At 45.5% G+C, this 26893-nt stretch overlaps 1 protein-coding gene across 1 annotated transcript in view; it reads right to left on the minus strand.

The window, feature by feature from the left end:
* Adamts17 (ADAM metallopeptidase with thrombospondin type 1 motif 17) overlaps nucleotides 1-26893 on the minus strand; it is a 321166-nt gene that overhangs the window by 231069 nt on the left and 63204 nt on the right. Inside the window, 3 exon segments of the mRNA XM_059273139.1 lie at nucleotides 5591-5634; nucleotides 11978-12135; nucleotides 12767-12850. Of these exon segments, the coding sequence (XP_059129122.1) occupies nucleotides 5591-5634; nucleotides 11978-12135; nucleotides 12767-12850 (286 nt within the window).

Genomic DNA, 26893 nt, shown 5'->3' on the forward strand with positions numbered 1-26893 from the left:
CTGTTTGAGTACCTGCTCTTGATTCTTCTGGTTCTATATCCAGAATTGGAACAGTTGCATTACACTTGAATTTCGGGGAGAAAACACTGTTCTGTGTTCACTGTGAAACGCAAAATTTGCCCTGGCCCCCAGCAGTACACAGGAGTCTCCACTCTCCACCACCTCGGGAGTATTTGTTATTTCCTGGCGTGGGGTGGGATTCGTTTTTAGATTTGTATTTTTTAATTATATGTGTGTTCCACATGTGTGCATGAGCCTGAAGAGGGCAGAAGAGGGTGTCAGATCTGTTGAACTGGACTTCCAGGTGGTTGTGAGTCATCTGACACAGGCCATGAGAACCAAACATGTGTCCTCTACATATATTCTTTATCTCCGAGCCATCCCTCCAGCCCTATTTTCTGATTCTTGAAAACCACCAAATGAGTGGACGTGTTCAGTCACCCCCTTTATCCTCATAATAACCCTGAGGGGGCTGGAGAGAGAGCTTAATAGTTAAGAGCATTGGCTGTTCTTCCAGAGGATCAACATCCAATTCCCAGCACCCATGTGGTGGCTCACAACGGTCTAAAACTCCAGTTCCAGGGGATCCAATGCCTTCTTCTGTTCTGCAGGATCCTGAGTTCATGTGAGGCATATAAGCTCCCACAACTGCACACACATACATATAAGAAAAGATACATTAGAACCCTGAGGATTATTATTTCCATTGTATAAGATGAGGTTACGTCTGGATATGGGAGGTAAATCACAAAAGGACTGACTATGCAAGAGCAAGACGTGATCCCCAGGCCTAAGAGAAGAACCCATGTCCAGACCACAGTACACAGAGCCGTACTTGTCTCGTCTTCCAGTGAGGGGCCCTTCAGTAGGAGTTGCCTTCTCTATGGAGACGGTGGGGCCCTGCAGATGGCAAAAAGGACCATAAGGGTACTCCTACAGGAGTCCTCTCTGGCCCTCGAATTTCCTGGGCTTCCTCCAACCAGCACAGAGGCTTTGCTCTTGAGGAGCCCCTAGGGGTCATCCTTGGGCTCCTTGCCTCCCTTACACACACTATACCCCACTGCATGCTCTGTTTATGTGGCTTCCCACAAGCTACAAGAGCTGTCTCCCAGCCCAGAATTATCACACAGCGTCATTTCCCACTGATGACTCTGCATCCCCAGCCATAGAGAAGGACTTGCCTGCTTGATTCTAACAGACCCAACAAGGGTCATGACTCAAGTAAGGACAACCCTCTAATGCGATGAAGGATGGTACTTCCTTCCAACCTAATCGGAAAATGTTCCCTCGGCCAGGAGGGATGGTAACATAGAGGGGACAGAGAAGGCCCTCTGAAAATGGTCACACCAAGGCCATGCTGAGAATGAAAAGGTGGTAGGCTTTGGCCTGACACCAATGTTCCTAGTGTCTCATGTCTGACCTGAAAACATGACATGTTTTGGAGTCCTCTCACAAGCTGGTCTGAATATAGTGGCCTAGAGGTTCTCACTCTAGAAGGCAACAGTGTGCCGTTTACAACCCCTGCAGCTAAGGCTCAAGGATCATTATGAAAGATGAGGAGGAAAGATCAGGGAGTCTGAGGTAAGTTGTGTCTCCAACAAGTGTCAGAAGCTACACCCATGCAGTCACCAACATGACTACCCAAACATGAGCTGAACAAGGACAACAATAGATATGCTAAAGTGGATGAGGGAAAGCCCAGGAGGCCCCAGCCTTCCACAAAGAACCACAGGCAACTCAGGAATGCTGGGAGCTGGAGCAACGGTCCTTCCCAGGGAGGAGCACACCAGTTGGTTATCCAACACCAAATGGTCATCTGTGAAAGCACACATATAAGTAACATTATACAGAAGGAACAGCTTGTATTTATGTCTTTAGGAATACACTTACTCATATGTGTATGTAACAACAATTAATGAGGAGAGAGGCCATGAATTTGAAAGAAGAGCAAACAGGGGTATGTGAGAGGGTTTGGAGGGAGGAAAGTGAAGAAGGAAATGATATAATTATATTATAATCTCAAAAAGTGAAATATATATACACACATATATATACATACATACATACATACATACATACATACATACATACATACATACATATATATTAAAGGCAATAGTGTTACTGCTCTGTGCAGTAATGTCCAAGGCTGTGTTTATGTTTGAGGTCCTCAGTTGGACATCCTGTGTGCTAAGCTTCTTTGCTTCTCTAGCCCTCTTACTAATTCCAAAGACAGTTAGGCACAACCTATGTTCTGTTGGTCTCTATCTAGTTCTAACTAAATGTTGGTTCCACATCTCCAATGGGCTGATAGAATTCTATCCCATGTAAAGACGTATCTCTGTATTTTCACCCTTTTCTAACACAGTCCAGTGATTATGTAACCCTAACAGAGACTCTGGCAGGAAGAGTGAGACAAGTTGAACTTGGTCCCCTGGAGCAAGTGGTCTCAGTTAGGGATGCCCAGCCACATCCCAAACACAGAGAGCTTCTACTGGAGTGTAACTTCCAAGGCAGACAGGTCTCCTCAGGAGGCTCTCATGAGACAACTGAGGACTGAGAGAACTCACGAGCACAGACAATGCTGAGCCACACTCTCAGACACTAGAAGCACACACTGCACCCTCCAACCTGTACACTTATACCATTTTTATCCAACCATCGTTATCCTAGGCCAGGCTGAGAACAACCATACTAGGAGGCAAGGGTAGGAAGGACCCCAGGGCCATCACATTCTCCTTTGTTCTGAATCATGTCATCCCTTACAAATGACCTTTTAGAAGACTCTCCCAGCATCCAGGAATAAGTTAATCAGCATTTTAATATGCTCTACCAACATTTAAAACTAACTGTGTTTTGGCTTTCTTGGAAACTCTTTTTTCCCTCTCATTTTAAAAATTAGTTCTTTGAGAATTTTGTAGACTGTACTTTGGTCATTTTCAACCCTTTCCTAGCCCCTCCCAGATACCCCCCCTTCCCTACCTACCCAGTCAGTGGCCTACTTTTTTAATCATGTCAAGACACTTGGTGTGGCCCAACTCTTGGATGTGTGGCCTTCCACTAAGAAATCCAAGCTGGGATTGTGAGTCACATGCCCTGATACTGATAGAATGCTACATTTCTTACTAACTCTTGCAAGTGGATGCTGTGTTTTTTAATAAGTGTAAGGAAGGCAGAGCTTCCTAATACCTACAACCCATAGCTAGATACACTCGCATTTCCTCCTCCAAACTGAAAGTTTTCACACACACCCCCACACATACTCATAGAAGATTGTCAAAGCCTAATCACAAGTACCAATAAAACTGGCAAACAGGAATTTGCCAGAGACTGGAGGATCTGCCCTGTGACAATAAATACATAATTAAATGTCAAGCTTTTACTTCTGCTCATAATAGATTCAAATCTATTGTGACAGATTTGAGGAAAAGTCCAAAACTCTGGTACATCCACGGGACCAAGATGAAATGAATGGCATCTAAACTGGGTCATTCAAAGGAATTGTCCCCCTAGGATGCAGTTCCTTAAGACTATACAGAGATAATCCTCCGTGGTGGAGCTACATACGGATAAACCAGTTAATGGCCTTTCTACTTATCTGGCTACTTGTGATTGTGACAGACACACACACACACACACACACACACACAGAAATTAATAAGAGTCTGAGGCTGGTCTGTGACTGCCATACTCCCAGTTTTAAAATGTTTATCAAATTACTTCATTTTAAATATTATTTGATAACATGTTCAAGTGAATTATGGCGCATTAAAATAAGCACTTACTAATAACAAAAGGCCAAGTCCCTATGTCTAATTCCCTTGTAAAAGTTAAAATTCACCAGAGCCTTAAAAGGAGTGCATGCTGGGAGGCAGGAGGCAGAACAGCTCATCCCTCGGGGAATGTGACATTAAGAATGATTGCACTCTGTCCCTGCCATGAAAAGACATGCCTCATTAGGAAGTGAGACGAAAGTGCCAGAAAGGCCGCACAAGGGTATCAGGTGCCACCTGGTGATCTGTGGCTAAGTGTCAAACGAATAGCCCTATGGACTAAATAATGATCCTCAGAATCACAGGGTGACGTATTGACCTTCAATATGACTGCGTTTTGAAACAGGGCCTTGAGAAATACAATTAAATAAGGTTAAATGAAGTTATAAAGGTAGGTCCTAATCTAGTGTGACTGATGTTCTTACAACAAGAAGAAAGAGAAGAGGCGCACACAGAAGACAGACAATGGTGTGAAGGCAGCCATCTGCAGGTCCTGGAGCGCCCACAGCAGAAACCAGACACCCATAGACAATGGGACCTGGGTCAGCGGCCTCCCGGGCTGTGAAGCACGAGATTTTCTTGAGGCCTGAGATGTACAGGCCTTGCAGCATTCTGTGATGGAAAAATGTCACAAGCAAAGTATTTTAAGTGGGATAAAAGTACTGAGCAGACAGGAGAGAGATACTTGATTAGAATTAGCTACTTGTTCTTCTGCAAGGGGAGCACTGTACAATCAATTCATATCATAAGGGTATTTCATACAGTCACAATTAAACAAAAGGTAGCTATCAATCACGTGAAAGAGAAGCACATACTTCAGTGTACATACTGTGCAGACACGAAGCTTCTTTCACTTGTGTTCATTCTTTCCCTGAGATAAATTAACCACTCGACATGGTCCATAGGAACCTCTCAGGTGCTCAGCCAGGTGCTGAAGGACACAGGCTTGGAGATCAAGGCTCAGTACTGCATAGCACAGAGGCTTCTCCCAGGTCAGGAAGTATAGGGCAAGGGCTAGATGAGGAACTAATGTCTCCTGAGCACAGGCAAGGAGACAGCACAGAGCAAAGCAGAGGCATACTCCAGAGAGAGCTACAGTGGTCCTCAAAGGCCACCCGTGAATGCTGAAGGAACAGCCGCTCGCTCTAGCCACACACTTCCCTGTGGCTTCACATCTCCTCCAACCCTAGCCAGGGTGGGCCTGGCTCAGCTCCCCCACAAGGAAAACAAGATTAACACTGTCTTTGCCAAGAGAGTCCATCATGAAACCAGTCCTAAGGGGCAAAGTGCAGACCCTAAAGGATTAAAGGTGTGTGCTACCATCGCCTGGCAGAAGGAAGGTTTCTGTGTGAAACCATAAGAACTGAAGGGCAATTCACGGTTCACTGAAAATAGGAGAGGAAGGAAACCTGCATGTGAGAGGCAGGTGAGGATGAGACGGGAAGAAAACCCATGTGTTTCCCATACGGCATGCACATCTCCGTACTGTGTAGACTAGAAAGCAAAGTTCCCGCTGGGGTGGGCCAGACACTGAGAGACAATCACACTATCAGCCGCAGACACCTTGGAGCAGCTTTTGCCCTGGGAATGACTTGTTATAACATTCTCAACCTTTATCTAGATGCTTTCCATCATAGGCAACCTCAAAACTTACCTGAAAAAAAAAAAAAAGCAATAGAATACAGTCAAGGAATCACTTTACATTAAGAGAGGCAACAGGAGATCTGAAGGTCTCTCGTGCGGGGGGACACGGGGTGACTCAGACTAGAAGTCCCCCGATACATCATCGTGAATCACTGGGAGAACTGTAAACTTACCAACAGTGTCACACGGTTCATCTTTGTGAACGCAGAAATCTGTCCTGGGGAGAAAAAGACACAGTCAGATGGATGTGGTACCCTGCAGGAACAGGAGAGGAAAACACCATACGAATATTGGTTAGTGATCCTGAAATGTTGTCGCTTTAATTTGGACCATTAACAATGTCTGTCAACAGTAAACCATCATGACAGCTCTAAATGATAAGCCCAGTCACCACAGAGAAGACCCCCTTGTTAGAGTTTTTTTTTCTTTTGGCATTAATTTGTGAGGTGTGCATGCAAGTGCCATAGTACACATGGAAAGGTTTGCGATGGTCTGAATGAAAATGCCCCCCACCCCCGTAGGCTCACAGGGAGTGGTGCTATTAGGAGGTGTGGCCTTGTTGGAGGAAGTGTGCCACTGGGGGTGGGCTTTGAGGTTGCTGAAGCTCAAGCCAGGCTCAGGTCCTTCTCTCTTCCTGCTGCCTGCTGACCCAGATGGAGAACTCTCAGCTACCTCTCCAGCACCATGTCTTCCTGCATGCCACCCTGCCCAGATCATGACAAAAACAAACTAAACCTCTGAACTGTAAGCCAGCCCTGATGAAATCTTTTCCTTTATAAGAGTTGCCGTAGTCATGGTGTCTCTTCACAGCAATAAAACCCTAACTAAGTACAAGGGAGACAGTTCTCTTCTTCTACCAGGTGGGTTGTGGGGATGGAACGCAGCTCATCAGGTGGGGTAAGTACCTTTACCCATTGGGCCGCCTCACCAGCCCAGGACACCCCTTTTACAGCTGAACTCCTCCATACTTAGCTGATGGAAAGAACTTACTCTTTCATGAGTTGAAAAAAAATTAAAGGTGTTTTTGATGAGAGACAATCAATTACCCATCAACTGTAGAGGTATCTCAAAGCTACTCAACTAGGAAAGCTGTAAGGGCCGTTAGTTATCCCGGGAAAGGCAACAAAAAGCCATTTCTAAAACTCATTTTTAAAACTCGCGCAGAACTCCCAGGTGTACAGCTAAGGATGTGTGAGAAAGCAAAGGTACAAAGCCTGCATCAGCCCTGGTCCTGCATGTCCCGTGGGCTCACGCTCACCTCTGTTAACAAAATGAAGGGACAGGCCCTGCTTTTCCATCAACAAACACCCCCAAGCTCCCCCCGACAAATTCCCACAGTGAGTAGCCAACCACAGAACACCAGTGGGGCCAGCATCCTGGCTAGGACAGTCCCCAAAGCAGAAATGATTCATTTACCTTTAAATATATAGATAAATAAATCCGAAGACTGGCCTGATCCAAAGCACAAGTATGGCAGCCCTGGTCCCAGCTGCCCTTCCCTGGCTAACACTGCCACATTTCCATGCTAGCATTCACTGTCCTCCATTCTTCCTTTCACCCCAGTCACGTCTACTCACAGCAAAATGTAGTGCACCAATTACTCCAGGAACAATGCCAGAGTTCGTCACCCCCCTTCCACTCTATCCATTGCCATCTCTGTGTGCATCAGCCCACTCTAATCCCCAGAGTGGTATGTGTTAAAGGAGCGAAAGATGCATGTGTGCATCCCTCAGCCTAGTGCTGCTAGGCATGGATCCTGAAGATCCAACCAGCCCACTGGTGCCCGCAGGCTGTGGTTCTGGAGGCTCAAAGGATCTCCTGAACATCTCAAGACACAGATTCCTGGGGTAGGCTGACAACTGAGCATCTTGGGTCAGAGACATCTCGCCAAGCACACTGGGCATCCTGCAGGGGAAATGACAGGGCAGGTGGCGTGGATAGGAGTCAAAGCTTAGAAGGTGTGGCTAGAGACAGCGTAGGGGAGATAACTCAAAGTGAGTTGTATCTGCCACTCAACGAGTTTTGCCTCTGGAAATGTCTAAGTTTTTCATAACAAATATGAATATTTTGAGTTATCAATTTTGGCTCAATTTATTTTAATATTATAAGTAATCAATTTGACAGGTAAAATGCTACATATTTATACAATGCAAATATGAGGCGGCAAGTATCCGTTGTGAAATGATCATATCTAGCTCATAGGAATGTCCATCACCTTAGGTACGAGTTTTGTTTTTTTGGGGGGGTGGGGGGTTTGTGAGGTGGGGTTGGTTGGTTTGTTGGTTGGTGAGAATATTTAAAATCCACTTTCACAGTGATCTTCAAGTATATGCCACTGTGAATTTGACAATAAATATCTCGAACTCAAAGAGAAAAGTAAAAGCCTTTAAGACTGCCCACTCTTGTGGAAAAAAATTAAACCCTTTATTATGCTGATCTTACCCCCAAACCCAAGCATTTTCGTGGAAATGAAGGAGGGCTGGCATCCTAACTTGTCAGAGCGAGCCTCCTGTCCTCCATTTGCTTAGGCTCTCTGATTAAGAGGCAACTGAACAGGAAGCAGAATGAGCAGGGAGAATACTGACTGTGGGGTGTTGAAGACTGGGACCTGCAGAGGTATCCAAGCATGACCCTCTGCCAGGCCTGCATGCTTGCTTGGGTGTCTCCCTGATGTTCTCTACAGAAGCGCCGAGCTGGGCTGGGGGACAAACATTGTGTGCCTGTTTTCCTAGGTCAAGTGCAGAACCAAAGGTAAAGCCACTAGGGCTGGAGCCCCGGTCTTCTGTGTGGCCTTGGTTGGCCTCTAGCCACAGTGCACATGGGGGCTGTCTACAGCCTAGACCCACACAGCTGCAGAAAAGCTGACTGCCTCTGCTAGCCGTGACATCATGTTCACTTCTCTGTAGCAGCCAGTGTCCAGGAGAACAGCTCCCAGGCTCAGCCACAGGCCAAAACAGAAAGAAAAGAAAATCCTCACACTGGCCAGATGCAAGGCCAGAAAACAGGGATGCTGTCCCCTGAACAATGCCTGGCTTGTGAGATTTCCTATTAGACAGAAAAGGATACCTCTCTAGAGCAGCCACTGCCTTGCATCTCATTTCCTTGAAGAGCACCAGCCTACTATTATCTCAAGCTTGGAAGCTGCAGCCCCAGCTTCAAGTTATCCACCAGGCTTCTCAGCCGGCTACTCTTCCACCCACCCCAGTGCTGCTGCCCAGTCAACACATGCAAGGACATCCTCTGGGGATATGGCTGAGCAGTGATTCATCCACTGAGCAGCTCCACAGAAGCAGGAAGAAGGGCTTAAACAACCCTGAGGTATCATCGTGAAAAAGAAAGAAAATGTGCCCCTAGGTGAGTGTGAGCATGCACATGCACACGTGTATGTGTATGGGTGTGCACACACATCCGTGCATGGTTGGGGGTAGGTCAGAAGATGATGTTGGGGATCTTCCTTAATTTCTCTCCACCTCAGTCTTTTGAGACAGGGTCTGTCACCAAAACCAAACCTCATCAACTGGACTATAGAAGCAAGCTAGCAAGACCCCATCTCTGCCTCTCGGCGCTGGGATTACAAATGTCCAGCACTGAGGCCAGCTCTTTGATGTAAGAGAACTGAACTCAGACCATCATGCTCATGTGACAAGCACTTTCCTGGGTAAGCCATCTTCCCAGCCCCCCTGGTTGATTTCTTTGTTTAAAACAGGATATCACACTGCCTAAGCTGGCTTCAAACTCACTATGTAGGCATAGGTGACCTTAAACACCTGATCCTACTCTCTCGGCCACCCAAGTGCTGGGATAACGGACATATGCTTAGTGTACTGGGTGGTTTGTGTGTCGACTTGACACAAGCTAGAGTCATCAGAGGAAGGAGCCTCTGTTGAGGAACTATCTCCTTGACATCCAGCTGTAAGGCATTTTCTCATTTAGTGATCAATGGGGGAGGGGGGTAGGAAGCTCACGGTGGGTGGTACCATCTTTGGGCTGCTGGTCCTGGGTTCTAAAAGAAAGCAGGCTGAGCCAACCATGGGGAGCAAGCCAGTAAGCAGCACCCTTCCATGGCCTCTGTATCAGCTCCTGCCTCCAGGATCCTGCCCTGTTTGAGTTCCTGTCCTGACTTCCTTCAGAGATGAGCAGCAATGCTGAAGTGTAAACCAAATAAACTCTTTCCTCCCCAACTTGCTTTATGGTCATGGTGTTTTGTTGCAGCAATAGAAACCCTAACTAAGACACTTGGATATTTGTGGTTTTTATAAAAGAGCTAACCTAGAAGTTTTTGCTAATTCTGATTTTTATGATATTTATTTTTCTCTGGGGGAAAAAAGTGCTTTTCATTCCCAAAACAAGACCACTTCCAAGCACTTTCTCTCTCCCCTCTGGAGGTCTCCCTATACCTTGGCAACAACTGATGCATTGTATACTTGAAACTGATGAGTACATTTGAAATATTCTTACCTCAGAGACATTAGGAGGAAGATTGCTAAGTTACAGATGTGTTCACTAGCTTCTCATGAAAGGAAATAGCAGGAAGGTAAAAAGTATTTTTAAATATGGCATCAGGAGGGAATCCCCTAACTTAATAATATTTTTAATAAACACTAGCATTCCTAAGTTTTATAGTGTTTATAAAAACCACTTTCAAAGTAGGGAAACTGGACATTTAGCTGCAAATTCCAATTCTGGGGTTGTTTAAAACAAGGTCCTCTCCAGGAAGGATTTTTAGACCTAATTTAATTAGACCTAATTAATTTCATGTAGGAAAATAATCATATAATTTATGGATATGCATAAACATGGCTCCACTAAACTCCTGCTCACTTACCAAGTAGAATTCACTCTCAAAACATCTGCCCTTCCCCTATGACCCCAATCCTTTAGGTGTTCCATACAAAGTCCCATAGTCGCCAAATGCCATTCCCAATTGAGTGACAGCAGTCTCTGGCTAAGGAAGATGGGTGCCCAGCACGTCTAAAGAAGGAGCACCAGGAGGTGCCAGCACTCACTGGCTGGCAAGTACAGTCCTGCAGCAGGAATGCTAACTCATGGTCCTACCATAGCCACGGAATTATATGAGACTATGCCCAAAGCATCCCGATAGACATTTAATCGAATCTCACATAAGTAGCAAATGTTCTCACAGGAACCACCTGCTTAGAGTACACCTCTCAACCCAAGGGGCTGGCAGTTGAGGAACTTTCTAGTGAAGGGATCAAGCATCTGTCTGCAGCCTGGTAATGACAAGGTATATGTTCGTTCTCTCTCTCTCTCTCTCTCTCTCTCTCTCTCTCTCTCTCTCTCTCTCTCTCTGTGTGTGTGTGTGTGTGTGTGTGTGTGTGCGCGCGTGTGTTTATATATGTCTGCATGTATGTGCTAGAATTGTGTCCCCAGAACAGATATGGTTAAGTGCCCATTAATGTGACTTTATTTTGAAAGAGGGTCATTGAGGGTATAATACAGTTAAGAAGTGGTCACAAGCTGGGTGATGGTGGCCCACACCTTCAATCCTAGCACTTGGGAGGTAGAGGTGGGTGGGTCTATGAGTTCAATGCCAACCTGGTCTACAGAGTAAAGAAGTGGTCACAATGGGTAAAGATAGGTCCTACTCCAAAGACTGATGTCCTCTTAAGAGGACAATCATCCGGGCATAGAAAGGAACATGCAGAGAAGGTCCATGTGATGGTGGAAGGCAAATTCAAGTGAGGTGTCCACAGCCAAGGCCCGTCAAGGGTGGCAAAAGCCACCAAAATTAAGAAAATAAGGAATGACTCCCCCTTGAGGAACTGGGGAGAGTGGAGCCTTAGTAATACCACGGTTTAGAACACGGAGGCTCCAGAATGTGAGGGTCACCTGCTTTGGCCAGTGGCTATGGTGTCACTAGGAAATTTTGGCAATGTGCTTGCTTGTGGCTTTAGAGGCCACCTGTGTTTCTGCTATGTGCTTCTGGTCCCTTGGTCTAGAAGGATAACCCCAGTCCTGTAGCCAGGAGAGAATCTTTACCCATGCTTCAAACAGAGTCCTCATGTGACAGTCATGGGCATCTAAAAGACTGGGTTTTCTGGGGAGTTCCCACTGTCCTGCAAGGCTGTGCAGGTCGCCCATGGACCCACCTAGAGTTCCTCCCACAGGCAACTCAGAGCATACATCCTTCTCCCTAACAGGTTGTCCAAGTCAGTCGGCGGCAGCAGCTGCAAACCCTGTCAGCATCTCTCTGGCTAGCATGCTATTGGGGGGAAGGAGGGGGAGTAAGGGAGAAGTACACGGATTTATAGACTGTTCTAAGTCTCCAGTTACCTAGAATTTTAGTATTCTTCTAATACTGACAACAGAGCTAATGATGGCTAACACCATGGGTTAGGTGCTGCTTATGGACAATAGCTCATTATCTACTCAGCCCTCAGAGTCTGAACCTATGACAACCCCCCATTTGACTAACAAGAACCCAAAGCCCAAGCAAGTAGTCGTAGGTTTGACTTCCAACTCTGGATTGCTAACGTGCTCTCAAAAGGATACTGCTTTTTCCCTCTTGCTTATCAGATACAGGCTGGCTCCAGGCTTACCTGGTCACAAACACAGCGGCATCCACAGGAGGCGCATCATCCTTCCCTCCTGGTACCTGGTTATTGCCAAGGTACCGTGCGCCCCCATACTCCTCATTCTGCCAGTGACAGAAGCTTTCCAGGGACCTCTCACCATGGTGCCCTATGGATAACTTGGCCTGAAAGAAATAGAAGGAAGCAGTCAGACACTGTCATCCAGTAGATGCTCTTGAAGACCGAATTAGATGATTCTCTGCCCTGAGATAAAAGCTTAGAACCAAAGGATGCTCAGGAGGTCCCAAGACCACCAGGGACTTTATCCACGAGTTTAAATAATGACTGTCATTAAAGCAAGCAATCTACTTCTTAGAAACATAACAGTCTCCAAAAAACGATGCACTCCCTTGATATCCGCTGACTGCTTCGCCTTGTTGTAGATAGCATCAGCTTGAAGGGAGTCACTCAGCTGAAACAGCAAAGTCAAGGCTGTGCTGAGTCCCGATGGGGCAGGAGCTCCAGGGGGAAAGCCATGCTTCTGAGACCTCCCCCAGCTTTCCACGTGTGTGAGAGCCATATGCCAAACCTACCAGGAATGGGAAGTGTGAGCGCCCATGGCTCAGCATTCCCTTGAGATTCTAAGCAGCCTGCATACTCCCAAGACTCTCTTTTCTCACAATGCTGCCATCTTCGAAGCCAGGAAGGTGAACAAGCCAGTTTGCATGAACCCCCCCCCCCATAGTCCCAGTCAGGGGGAACTTCCAATCCCATTACGTTCTCAGCTTCCTCCGAAAGGCGTCCACGGAGACTTACCGGGCGTTGTCGCAGCAGGACCAGCTTGGTGACTTGAATGTTAATTTTAATCCCGAGACTCTGGTGCTGAAACATGTTGTATACCTATTAACAGAGAAAAATGAAGATATAAATACAGTTCTTCAAACACAGCAGTGTTCTGGATAGTGGCTTGTAACAGAGAAAAGATACTAAATACAGACTAAAGAAATTGCATAAACTATGGATATTAGATTAGGTATTAGTCAATATTGTCCTACAAACATACTGTATACATCCAGTATATCCTACACACAGACTATTAAGACATGTTAGCAAACACACTATATGCTAAAAACATGGAAAATTGTGCATGTGAACTCTATACTACCTGCTCAATTTTCTAAACCTTTAAAATTGTTCTAAAATAACAGCATCGTTTTTAAAAAATATTAAAGTGCAGTTTGTATTCTTCTAGTATGAGAAAAACTAAAAGTAATAATTACATGTAACTCAAATTTTAGTATTAATAAAGTCTGATTTAAGCAAATACACACACACACACACACACACACACACACACACACACACACGCACACACAGAGTTGATTAAAAGAGAATCCATACCCCCCATGTATATAATAGAAGACTCTAGAATCACACACACAGGCACATGTACAGCACATCAAAGGTGAGAGCAGTCAGTTGTTCTACAATGCAGAGCGCAGGTGCTGGGAGCTGGCTGAGCAGTGGTCCACTGTTGCTCTTCCAGGGGACCTAAATTCAGCTCCCAGCACCCATGTCAGACAGCCCACAACTGGATGTAACTCTAGTTCCAAGGAACCTGATGCATTCTTCTGGCCCCCACAAGCACTCACACATACACAGGCATACGCGTGCAGACTCATAAGTAAAAATAAATATTTTTGAAAATGAGCAGCTTGGGTGATTTTGAAACAAAGAAACAGATGTTAGGTAATTCGGGCAGAAAAGTCAAAACTCTCGCCTCAGGTTTTCATGCAGAAGGACTGAAGGCATAGGGAGACAGACAGACACTTGCACTGTCCCAGCCTGTGTCATCTTTAACCCTTTCTAGCACTGCTAAAGTTCTGCATCTGTATCATCCCCATTGACAAAGCGGGCTTTTATAGATGAAGGCATGTATTAAAGACTCGGAGCCAGTTAGCAATACCCTGATTCAAAGCCAGGCTCATCTACCCAAAATGTCCATCTCTTCCTGTGTTCCCCTAAGTCCTCATTCTAACCAGAGGCTGCCACTGAAGCACATCATAGTGACAGAAAGGTGCATGCTCGTCTGAAGTCCCCCTTTGTGGCCATTTGGTGTCCCCAAATTAAACATACATAAAGACTTGGCTCCAGGGTGGTGTAGTGGGAGGGGCTGAGAAAGGCCTAGTGAGTGAGCGAGCGAGCGAGGCTGTGGGTCCCCAAACTTGCTTTCTCTGTCTTTCAGCATCGACATTTGCCCCAACGGTGTCATCTTGTGCCTTTGCCAGACTCCAAAGTCATGGGTCTGCCAGAACTGGACCTGAGCCTCCCAGACTGTGAGCTCAACAGCGCTTTTCTCTACAAACTTCTTGTTTTAGGTGTTTCATCATGGTGGCACAAGACCGACTAGGTACAAATATGCCTCTAGTCAGTAGAACGTACTACTATTAAGGACCTCAACATCAAGACGTCCTAGAGAGGAAGAACAAAAGGAAAAATCATAAGGCAGAAGAGCCAGGGTTCATACGAACAAAGGCGGCCCGCAGGATGTGAGGCCCCCAGGTCAGTACAGACCTCTTGACTTCCTCTCTTGCACTACAGCAAAAATGGTGCCCTGAGAGGTTTGATGGGAGGTGGTGAGGGTCGCCATAGATATAGGATACGGAGGGAACGGAGATGAGGACTTCTTTAAGAGTCCTCTTGGTTTTAGCTCATGGACAACCCGTTTGGGGATTTCACACCAAGAGCATTAAAACTTTCTCCCCTGGTGCTGAGTCTCTACTCTCAACTCAGCAGCACTAGAAAGTGATGGCCAAAGCAAGTAGCAATGCCAGGGTCTGTTAGGATGTGCAGCTGGCTACCCAAAGGACAGTGAGCCTGCAAACCAGGCAAGCACAGACTGTAGGCAGCTATGTGACATAGAATTAGCTGTGTCACAGCTTGGACATTATGCAATGAAAGCTGCTATTATGGTTAAATAAAATCTATCTTTGTGTAACTTAATATTCTTTCCCGCAAGAAAAAAAAAGAGGGGATGCATTCACTTTCTCTGTTCTCGGTCCTTGCTCCAAAATGTCTTGTCCTCAAGTACAAAATATCTGTCCTTTTTTTAGGCTGGACCATCCATCCACAGGCTAATTCTGAAGTCAGTTCTTCATTATCTATTCCTGACCCTGGGGGAAGAAGGGAGCCCACAATTTTTTCCTTGTTTGGATATTTCAAGAACTGCCCAATGGCTCTAATTCAATTTTTTTTTCCTGAAATACCCAGCATGAGGATTGGGCCTTAACTGGTATGCAACAGTTCCAAACATGAAAGTTCCGAAGACAGAAAGGTTGGCGTTATAAAAGAAAAAGTTTCAGGTGTACAGGGCTTTGTCACAAGGAGCTGCATTTGGAGTAAATGCTTTTGGAGTTCAGGTGTAGCTCAATGAGAGATCATAGATGCAGCACACAGGAGGTCCCGGGTTCTGTCCCAGCACCTAAACATAAAATAATTAAGTGCACAATACCTGTAATACTATGCCAGCCAAACCCCTAAGACATTCAAGAATATCATGAGTTTAAAGAAATAACACGCAAGCTGACAAGGTGGTTCAGTGGGTAGAGGCACTTGCCCCCAAGGCTCATGACCTGGGTTTGAACCCTGGGACCCACACAGTGGAAGGGGAGAACAGACTCCTGCAAGATGTCCTCTGACTTCTGCCTATGTACTGTAGTGTGGACATATGTGTGTCATGCACACAATAAAATAAAAATAAATAAATAAATGTTAAACAAAATAAAATATAAAGAATGTGAAGTCAGACATGGTGAGTGCACTGGCTAGTCTTATGTCAGCTTGACACAAGCTAGAGTCATCTGAAAGGAGGGAGCCTCAGTTGAGAAAATGCCTCCATAAGATCCAGCTGTAGGGCATTTTCTAAATTAGTGATGGATAGGGGAGGCCCCAACCCACTGTGGGTGGTGCCACCCCTGGACTGCTGGTCCTGCATTCTATAAGAAAACAGGCTGAGCAAGCCAGGGGAAGCAAGCCAGTGAGCAGCATTCCTCCATGGCTTCTGCATCAGCTCCTGCCTCCAGGATCCTGCCCTGTGTGGGTTTCTGTCATCACTGCTTTTGATGATGAACAGCAATATGGAAGTGTAAGTTGAATAAACACCCCCCCAACTTGCTTTTGGTCATGGCGTTTCATTATAGCAATAGTAACTCTAAGACAGAGGGGTTCATGCCTGTAATCCCAGTACTTAGGAGACTGAGGCAGAGGAATTACAAGTTGGAGAAGAGCCTGGTATTCGCAACAAGTTCCAGGCCAGACTATACCATGCCATCATGTCTCAAATTTTTTAATTACTTATGTAAACTAGTAATGTGACAGGGCACTTCTCAGTGCTGTTCTGGTCTGTCACATGAACAGAGAACACAGAACCCATAGGCGTGGATATGAGCACCAGGCAGAACACAGGACAAGTCCCCGAGTTAGAATCATCCATTGGCCCTTGTCAGTCTGAGCATAGCCCGGTACTATGAGCTTTCCATGTCCCAAAGCTTCCTTGCTTCCCTTGGGATGAATGCACAAAACTATGATGTGAGATGAAAGGAAAAAACAGCCTCGTGCTCCAAGGGCTGGGGACAGGGAAAATGGAGAAAATGGTCTAAATGGGAAAGGGGTGGAGAGTGTCAGTTCTAGAAGATGAGGCCATCCTGGATGCTGCTTGGACAAGAGGGGAATGTACTTAACATTACTGAACACTTACACATGGTTATAGTGGTAAATTCAATGGTTAGGTGTATTTTGTCACAATTAAAAGTATAATTCCTTCTTAAAATCTTCATGCCCTAAATACCTGTGGTGGTTTGAGTGAGAAATGCCCTCTGGTGTCCCTGGCATTTGAACACTTGGCCCCCAGCTGGTGGTCCTATTTGGGTAGGTTTAGAAGGTGTAGCTTTGCTAGAGAAAGTGCCTCACTGGGAGTGGACTTTGGGGTTTCAAAGGCCATACACCATTTCAAGTTCGCTCTCTCTGCTTCCTGTTGGTGGTTTGAGATGGGAGCCCTCAACTCTCAGGTTACAGCTCCAACCTTCATGCCTGCCTGTGGCCATACTTCCCTGCCATGATGGTAATGTGCTCTTGGCCTCTGGGACCATAAGCCCCAAATAAACCCTTCCTTCCATAAGTTACCTTGGTCATGTGCTGGGGATGTCATTCTGTATGCTGTGAATGTGTTGCTCTGATTGATTGATAAATAAAATGCCGATTGGCCAATAGCCAGGCAGGAAGCATGGTATAGGTGGGACAAGCAGAGAGGAGAATTCTGGGAGTGGAAGGCTGAGTCAGGAGAGGCTGCCAGCCGCCGCTGCCGTGAGAAGCAAGATGTAAAGTGCCGGTAAGTCACAAGCCACGTGGCAACTTATAGATTAAGAGAAATGGGTTAATTTAAGATATAAGAACTAGATAGCAAGAAGCCTGCCACGGCCATACAGTTTATAAGTAATAGAAGTCTCTGTGTGTTGACTTGGGTCTGAGTGGCTGCAGGCCCGAGCGAGACTGGAGAAAACTCCAGCAAGGTCATGGGGTTTTATCACAACAAAAGAAAGGTAACTATACAACACCACTGACTAGCAAGGACAGACGGCACTTCCCCCTTGCGATGCAGGCCTTCATCCCAGGGAACAGCTGGCAGAGTCTGAGCACCACAGCTGAGCACAGTCACCTGCTATTTGCAGATGCCCCCTCACAGAGCTCCACGGGGTACAGGGTAGGGCAGAATGCAAAGGAGTGCTCCCTCCAGGCCAGGGAAGCCAGATGAACAAACCCAGCGTGAGACAAGCAAGCAAGACACTCTCTCTTTTTCCCATGGAAATTCGTGCTCAGGAGAAGTCCCAAAGGCAGCAGCGCCCGATGCTGAGGAAGACACCTGGCTGGGCCTGGAGCAGTGCAGCCAATTGTCTGGAAAGTCTGTCCCTAGTGTCCAGCTCTGGCTGTGTTCCAGGAAGTATTCAGAGCCCTGGCTGCCTTTGTCACATTCCCGTGGCAGCCTGAGCCAAGCAGGTGGACTTGCTGCCAACAGCGTACTGTGGCTGTCCCGGCTGGGTGACTTGGGGACACAGAGATGGTGGCGATGGCAGACAGGGACCAGAGAAGGGGTTGAGAGATTAGGACGGATGGGGGAGGGGGGCAGGGAGAGGGGTTGATGGTCATCACACATGGCAGGATTTTCACAAAGCTGTCACTCGGGTGAGCCAGAGCTTGCCCAGAGCCCCAGTCTGTCCCATTCAGACCTCACCCCAAAAGGTAAGAGCTAAATTTACTGAATTCACAGTAACTCTAAGGGGGGCCCCAGGCATAAGTTGGACATGCATACTCCGGAGCCCCCAGACACCCTGAAACAGAGACCGACTATGTGTGTTGAAGGAGTCTCCAAGGGCTTCTGAGATGTGCTTCAAGCGTAAGAACCAACAAGCACACTAACCCTGGGCTGCCTCCGGGGTGACCACAGAGAGACTCTTGTCTGTTGCATATGGTAATAAAGTGAAATTGATGTCATTTTTCCTCTAAACAGCTTGCCTGGATGGTCTTGGGTTTTTCATACCACTCCATGGTTGTTAAGGAAGCAGAGAACAACCAAAACCCTGCCGGGTGGCCCTGCTTTCCAACTTGGCGGCCCAGCCGCAGTGTTTCTGGTGCCATACCACCTGTTTCTGTCTGCCATTTGTACCTTAAAACATTCCTGCTCTGGTGTCACCCGAGGACCCCCACCCAAGGAGCACCAAATCACATATGCACAAAAGGCTCTGTGATACATGTGGGAAAGCCTCAGCAGCCCGCTGCACACCCTGGGCGGTGAGGTCATTTTGGACATCTGTCCCAGAGGCAATTTCTGCACCATCTCCAGGGACACAGAACCAGGGGCAGGACACCACACCCCCAGCTAGGGCATGAAGCAGCAGCTCTTGCTTATTACAGCACTGAGGATTATATATACTAGGTAAACACTCTGCCACTGAGCCACATTCCAGCTACAGAAGTATTACTATTACCATTATTATTATTATTATTTCATTAATTTAAAAGGTAGGCTCTCTCTACACAGCCCAGGTTTGCATCCTACCTCAGCCTCCCAGGTACTACTAGGTGTGTACCAGTGTGCCTGGATCAGAAGCATTTTTAAAACACCAATCAGCCCATTCCACTCTTCCTTTTAGACCTGCTGGCAGCGACACACACACACACACACACACACACACACACACGAGCAAGCCCCTTTCTTCATGCCTATTACATCAGGCAGCAGGGTCAGTCTGACCATAGTTTACCAATCCCTACCAGCCTCCCCTCTGCTGGCGTCACATGGTGCACCGCTCAATGCCACCCTTTGAAAGTGGAGACCACCCCTCCCAGAGGTGCCTCAGTCACTTGCTCCCATATGGTTCAGTGTGTGGCAGCTCCCACCCTCCAGGTTCCCTTTTCACTGATTGTATTGGATAGTGTCTATGGCTCCTTCTGCTGAGACATGTGGGGATAATGCATGCTAATGATTCCTGTTGTACACAGAAGTGGGTAGCAAGGTCCCTTGATTTGGGTGCCAATAACTAAGCCAAATGGAATCAATACATATCTTTTATCTTGATAGTGAAACCCATACAGCACACAGTCTATAATCTCTACCATGTTTACATGTACATTCACACTATTACACAGCCATCACGGCCATCTGCCTCCAGAACTTGAACACCTTGTAAAATAAAACTCTGTCCCCATCAAACACTTAATGCTCCCCCATTTCCCCAGTCCCCAGGCAATCACCATTCTATACTCTGTCTCCATAAATCTGATGACTCTAGATATTGGACAGAAATGGGATCATTTGCTACTTGTCCTTTGTGATTGGCTTATTTCACTGAGCACAATGTCCTTTAGGTCATCCATTTTATAGAGCATGTCCAAGTTTCTTTCCTTTTAAGGCTGAATCTAATATTCCACTTGGTGTAGCTGGCACATTTTGCTTATCTGTTCATCTATCAGTGGGCACTTTAGTGCTCTCAGCTTTTGGCTACTGGGAATGATGCTACCATGAACTCTCCTTCAGCATCTTACTCAGATTTGTTTCTTTGCCCACCAGCAGCCTCCAGAGAAGGCCTGGGCTCATGAATTCCTCCCGAGGCTCTGATTCCTAAAAGAGAGGCCACAGGCAGTAGATGTTCCCGGGACATAGACGTGGCAGCAGGGACCTAACAGCAGACAGAGGCATCCAGCACAGTGCGGACCAGCCTTGTTCCTGACATACCCTTGGCCTTGGCTTCTCCTGCTGCCTGGCCTGCCCTAATCCTCACCCCTACAGCCAAGCTTCCTGCTCCAGGTTTCAAAAAGCTCCTTGCTTCCTGTCTGGAAAGCAAGCCCACTTTGCTTGTGGCCATTTTCCCTAGGTGTCTCTTCTTTCCACCCTCCACTCCGGTGTCTGCTGCAACATGGTGCAGGTGGGAGGTGGGAGGTGGGAGGTGGGAGGTGGGAGGTGGGAGGTGGGAGGTGGGAGGTGGGAGGCGGGAGGCGGGAGGTGGGAGGCGGGAGGCGGGAGGCTGCTCCTGGCAGTCCCGGCTTCTTCATAGGATTCCTTTTAACCTTGTAAGGCTTGGCTTCATCCTCTGCCACACTTCTTAAAAAAACAACAGGTGTGCTAGGGGGCTCAGGAGACTTTTCATTGCACATGGCCGCCTGGGGACTGTGTGAGGTAGGTAAATAATATAATCACGTGTATGTGGGAGCACTTCCCACTGGGTTGTGCATACACATAAATCCCCATGCTGTGTTTGAGATGCACAAAAGGCTTTTCAGAGCAAATTAATCAAGGAATTATAAAGTGCTGCCAGACCCTCTAGCTCTTTTGTTCCAGTCTCTCCAGACTCACTCTTAGTCCGCAGCAGTCTGCCTGCAGGAGGCTCTCTGCCCACTTGACCTCCATTTCCTGGGCTCTGCCTCTTGGTGTGGACCCAGGGTTCCGATCTTTCCTGCCTCCCCTCTTGGCCTTTCCTCCTAACCCATCTCCACTTGCTTGTGTCACCCACCAACCCACAGAAGCACTCTGTAACAGGGGACCCCACAGCTATCACACTTGCCTGGGATCCAGAGTAGACAAGAACAACCTAGACCATCCACTCAACTAAGGCAAGAGCAGATAGCTCCACCCAAACCCACATCAAACATCATAACTCCCGGTGCCCAGATCTCAGCTCAAAAACCCAACCATGAACATTCAAGACACCATGCTTCCTCTAGAAGCAATCCCACTGCAGCAGACCCTGGGAAGAATACTTTACTGAAGCACAGAGTAAGGAGTCCAAACACACCAATTACGAATATGTTCAAAGACTGTAGAGAAAATATGAACACATGCCTTACCATGAAAATACAAACAGTTGGATGAAACAATAAAAATGTTTCAAGGAGAACTTAGCAAAGAAAGAGAATCAGCGGAGAAAAGCCAAACTGAAATAAAACGGGAAATGCAAACCTCAGGATGTCAAACCAAAGCCTTGGAGGAAAGCCTCACCGACAGATTACAAGACATGGAAGAGGGAATTTCAGGTCTGGGAGACAAGGTAGAAAAAAATAGATAGGTCAGTCAAAGAAAGTGCTAGATCTTAAGAAAAAAAAGAGAAATGAAAAAAACAAAATCCAGGCACAAAACATCTAGAAAAACTGGGATACTATGGAAAGACCAAACCTATGAATAGAGGTACAGAGGGAGAAGAATCCCAGGTCAAAGGCACAGAAAATTAAAGCAAGATCAAACAATCAACTTAAACAGACCAATATCCCCAGTGAAATAGAACCAGTAATTAAAAGTCCCCAAGCAGAAAAAGGCCAGAATTCTCCCAGACCTTCTAAGAGTAACTAACACAAATATTCTTCAAATTATTCTGCAAAATAAAAACTGAAGGAATATTTTTTTTCTGATTCTTTTTACAAAGCTACTACGGCCCTGATATCAAAGCCACACAAAGATCAAACCAAAAAATAAAATTATAGATTAATATCCCTTATAAAAATAGATGCAAACATTCTCAATAAAATACTTGCAAACCAAATCCGAGAACACATCAAAAAGATCATCCACCACGATCAAGTTGGCTTCATCCCAGAGATTCAGGGATGATCCAACATATGTAAATCAACAAATGTAATCCACAACAGAAAGAAACTGAAAGATAAAATTCACATGATTGTCTCGTTAGATTGAGAAAAAGCCTTTGACAAAATCTAGCACCCCTTCAAGATAAAAGTCCTGGGGAGACTAGGGATACAAGGAACATACCTTAACATAATAAAGGTAATTGACTGTTTTCTTCTTTTTTAACTATTTATTTTATATGTTACAAAAGATTCCTAATTTATCAGCATTCTTTTTTAAACTTTTTTTACTTATTCTTTGTGTCTTTTACATCATTTCTCCTGATCCCACCCATCTCCCCTACCCCCACCCTAAGATTAAAACAAAATAAATTTTAAGAGAAAAAAGCAGGGGGAAAAGGGAGAAAGGGAGAAATCTCATCATGAAAGTTGCAGTATGACACAGTGAATTACACTTTATCCATACATTTTCACATGCAGGCATTCATTGCAAAAAATCATTGGTCTGGTTCAAGGCCCCTGGTCTCTGCTACACCACTGACACTGGGCCCTCACTAGGACTCTTCTTGGACATCCTGTTGCTGCCCCAGGTTGTGAAAATCCTTCAGCCCTGATCTGCAGGACTGACCCCACCCCACTCTCACCCCCATGCTCCAGCAGATCACAGATGCTGTGGATGTTGGGGTGGGACAAAACATAACCCTGGTGCTGGGCCTGGGTAGTTGCAGGGTTAGTCAGCCCTCCAGCTCTCGCTTGTCCTCACCACCAGGGTGAGTTCTTCAGCACTGCCCTGGCTAATTCACCCCTTGCAGCGATGATCAAGGGGTGGGGTCAGTCCTGCTTTTACATCCTCAGGGTCCATTCTCCTACACCTACACCTTCAGGAACAGCTCTACTGTGCTGTCCAGGCCAGGTGTAGGGGCCACTCTCCTGAATGATGCAGCTGATAAGGGGCAGGGCAAGCTCTCCCACCTGCCTCAGGTATTGATTGGCAGGGAGGGGTGGGCATCTCTCCCTGGCCCATGCTACCACATGACAGATGAGTAATGGGGACAGCTCTCCCATGCTCTATCATGTTCACAATTTTGGGTTGGCTCACCCACATCTCTGCCAACAGGGTCAACTCTACTGTGCTGCCCAGGAGAGGTGCAGGGTCCACTTTCTTGAATGCTGCAGCAGTAAGGGGGGAGGGTCAGCTTGCTCATCTGTTGCAGGCAGTAAGGGGCGAGGGGTGAGGGGGTGCATCTCTCCCCCACCCACACCACTGCATGACAGATGAGTAGTGGGGACAGCTCTCTTATGCTCACAACTTCAGGGCTAGCTCATCCACACCTCCACCAAAAGGATTGGCTCTACTGTGCTGTCCAAGGAAAGGTGCAGGGCCTGCTTTCCTGAGGATTGCAGCTGGTGTGAGTGGGGGAGAGCAGGAACAGCTCTCCTGCTCTTATGACCTCAAGGCCATCTCTCGAAGCTGCCTCAGGCACTAATGGGGGGGGGAGGGTGTCTCTCCCCCACTCATAGCAAATAAAGGCAATTTATAGCAAGCCAACAACCAAAATAATCTAAATGAAGAGAAATTCAAAACACTTCTATTAAAATCAGGAATGAGATAAGGATATCCACTCTCTTCATAGCTATTCAATATAGTACTTGAAGTCTTAGCTAGAGCAATGAGACAACTGAAGGAGATCAAAGGGATACAAATAGGAAGGGAGAGATCAAAGTGTCTTTATTTGCAGATGATATGATAGTATACATAAGTGACCCTAACAAGTCCACCAGGAAACTCTTACAGCTGGAAGACACTTTCAGCAAAAGTAGCTGGATACAAAATTAACTCATAAAAATAAGTAACCTTCCAATATACAAATGGAAAATATATTAAGAAATAAATCATGGAAATGGTACTTTTTCACAATAGCCTCTCTCTTTCTCTCTCTCTCTCTCTCTCTCTCTCTCTCTCTCTCTCTCTCTCTCTCATATATATATATATATATATATATATATATATATATATATATATATATATATAATCTTGAGATAACTATAATCAAGCAAGTGAAAGACTTGTATAATAAAAACTTTAAGGTATTGAAGAAAGAAATTAGAGAAATCACCAAAACATGGAAAGATCTCCTATGTTCATTGATAGGATTGGTAGGATTGATATTGTAAAAGTGGCCATCCTACCAAAATTAATTTATAGATTCAAGGCAATTCCCTTAAAATTCCAACATAATTCTTCACAGAAATTTAAAAAAGACCTTCAACTTCATATGGAAACACAGCCAGGATAGCTAAAGCAATCCTGAATAATAAAAGAACTTCTGGAGGTCTCACCATCCTAGATTTCAAGTTGCACTACAGAGCTACAGTAATAAAACAGCATGGTGTTGGCAAAAAAACAAAAAAAAAGATACATTGATCAATAGGATCAAATTAAAGACCCATACATAATTCCACACACCTATGGATACCTGATTTTGATGAAAAAGCAAAAAATAAAACAAAGAAATAAACAAAAAAACTACTGGAGAAAAAAAGACAGCATCTTTAATAAATGGTCCTGGTCAAATTGGGTAGCTGAATGTAGAAGAACGCAAATAGATTCATATTTTTCATCCTGATTCTCTACTTCTGCATCTCTACCTCAAATGGATCAAGGACCTCAACTTAAAACAAATTCCCTGAATCTGAAAGAAGAGAACACGGGGAATAAGCCTGAACCCATCAGCACCAAAAAGGACTTCTGAACAGGACATCAATAGCACAGGAACTAAGATCAACAACTAATAAATGAGTCTTCATGAAGCTGAAAACCTTCCATACAGCAAAGGACACCACCATTTGGGCAAAGCAGCAGCCCACAGAGTGGGGAAAGACCTTAACCAATTATACACCGGATAAAGCTTTACTATCTAGTATTTAGATCATATAAACAACTGAAAAAAACTGAACATCAAGAAAACAAATAACTCAGTTTAAAAGTGGGGCACAGAACTAATCAGAGTCCTCAAAAGATGAAACACAAGTGACTGAGGAACACTTAAAGAAATGTTCAACGTTCTTAGTCATCAGAGAAATAAAATTAAAACTGCTCTGAGATTTCATCTTATACCCAGTCAGAATGGTCAAGATTAATAAAACCGATGACAGCAAATGCTAGGGAGGATGCTGAGAAAGAGAACACTCATCCATTGCTGGTGGGAATGCAAACTGGGACAGCCACTACAAAAATCAGCGTAGCTATTCCTCAAGAAGCTGGGAATAAGTAGATCTGCCTCAAGATGTAGCTATACCTACCACTCGTGGGTATGTACCTAAAGGACTCTACATCCTACTACAGAGACACTTGCTCATCCATGTTCATTGCAGATCAACTTATACTAGCCAGGAATTGGAAACAGCCTAGATATCCATCAACTGATGAATGGATAATTGAAATGTGGCATTTTGGTACACTTACACAATGGAATATTGTCAGCTGTTAAGAAGAGAGTGAAATTATGATCTTTGCAAGTAAATGGATAGAGCTAGGGGAAAAAAAACATCTTGGGTTAGATAGCCCAGACCCCAAAAGACAAATATTGTGTGTTTTCTCTTATATGAGGATGCTAGCTGTTAAGCTTCCAAAATGTGTGATACAATCTGAATTACCACAGAGGTTAAGTATCTAGTAAGAGACCAGGCAGAGGAAGAGGATTTCCCAAGGAAATAGAATATAGTGCTATGGTGACATAAAGGGAAAACTAGGAGGATTAAATGGGGGAGGGGGATGGGGAGAGAATGCTGGGAGGGACAACCAATACTAAAGGGCATTTTAAAACCAAGTGGAAACCTACTACTATAGGAAGTTCCTAAGGTACATACATATATGGAAGGAATCTAATTACAGTCAACAAATAACAAGGACAACAATGCCCCAACTAAACATCTTCTGCCACAAAAAAAACCCAAAAAAAAAAAAAAACCAAAAAACCTTCAGTCCCAGGAATATATTACATCTTGTAGAGTTGTTGCCCAAATGGGACCTTTGAAAACCCCCAAACATCACAGCTATTGTCAAGGCTACTGGTTACTCTCTACAACCTAAGATAAGGTTCTATTGCTGAATAAAACACTCAGTTGCCTCACGGAACCTTGAGAAGTAAGCTGGTGCTTAACCAGAAGCTTCAGCCCTGCTGACTAGTGCTCATGCTACTAGAAGGAACTCTGCATGCTACTGAAAGAGAAAGGTAACTATCACTATCACCCAGCTACAGATGCTGTGACCTACAACACTGATCTGATTTTGAGATCTACCCATGTAATGGTGGCACAAACATTAGAATAGTAACCAACCACTGTTTGGTCAGATTTAAAGCCCACTCCATGAGATGGAACCCAGATCTGACACTCTTAAAGGGGTCAGAAACCTGAATCTACATAGGTCACAGGCCTGGGGGGAAACATAATACTATTATCTGTTAAAGGAACATAGCAATAAAATGACTCCCAATGCCATAGTGCTGGACCTATAAATCAGGGCCTCATTCAACTCGCATCAGAGAAGCTTCTTGCAGTACATGGGAATTAACACAGAACTGTCTACAACTGGACAGTGTACAAAGAAGGAGAATCTTTGGAGCTCTCAGTCCTAAATAGGATGTCTGCATCAAGTTCTTCCCATCAAGGCTCAGGGATCCACAGGGAATAGGAGGGAGAATGGGTGACTCCAAGGAAACAGTGTGGTCCAGATACAAGACTGATACACATGGGAGCTCACAGAGACTGTGACAGCACACACAAGAACTTCATACAGGTTCAAGCCAGATG

This window comes from Peromyscus eremicus, chromosome 1 (assembly GCF_949786415.1).
Source record: "Peromyscus eremicus chromosome 1, PerEre_H2_v1, whole genome shotgun sequence".
NCBI classification, from domain to species: Eukaryota; Metazoa; Chordata; class Mammalia; order Rodentia; family Cricetidae; genus Peromyscus; species Peromyscus eremicus.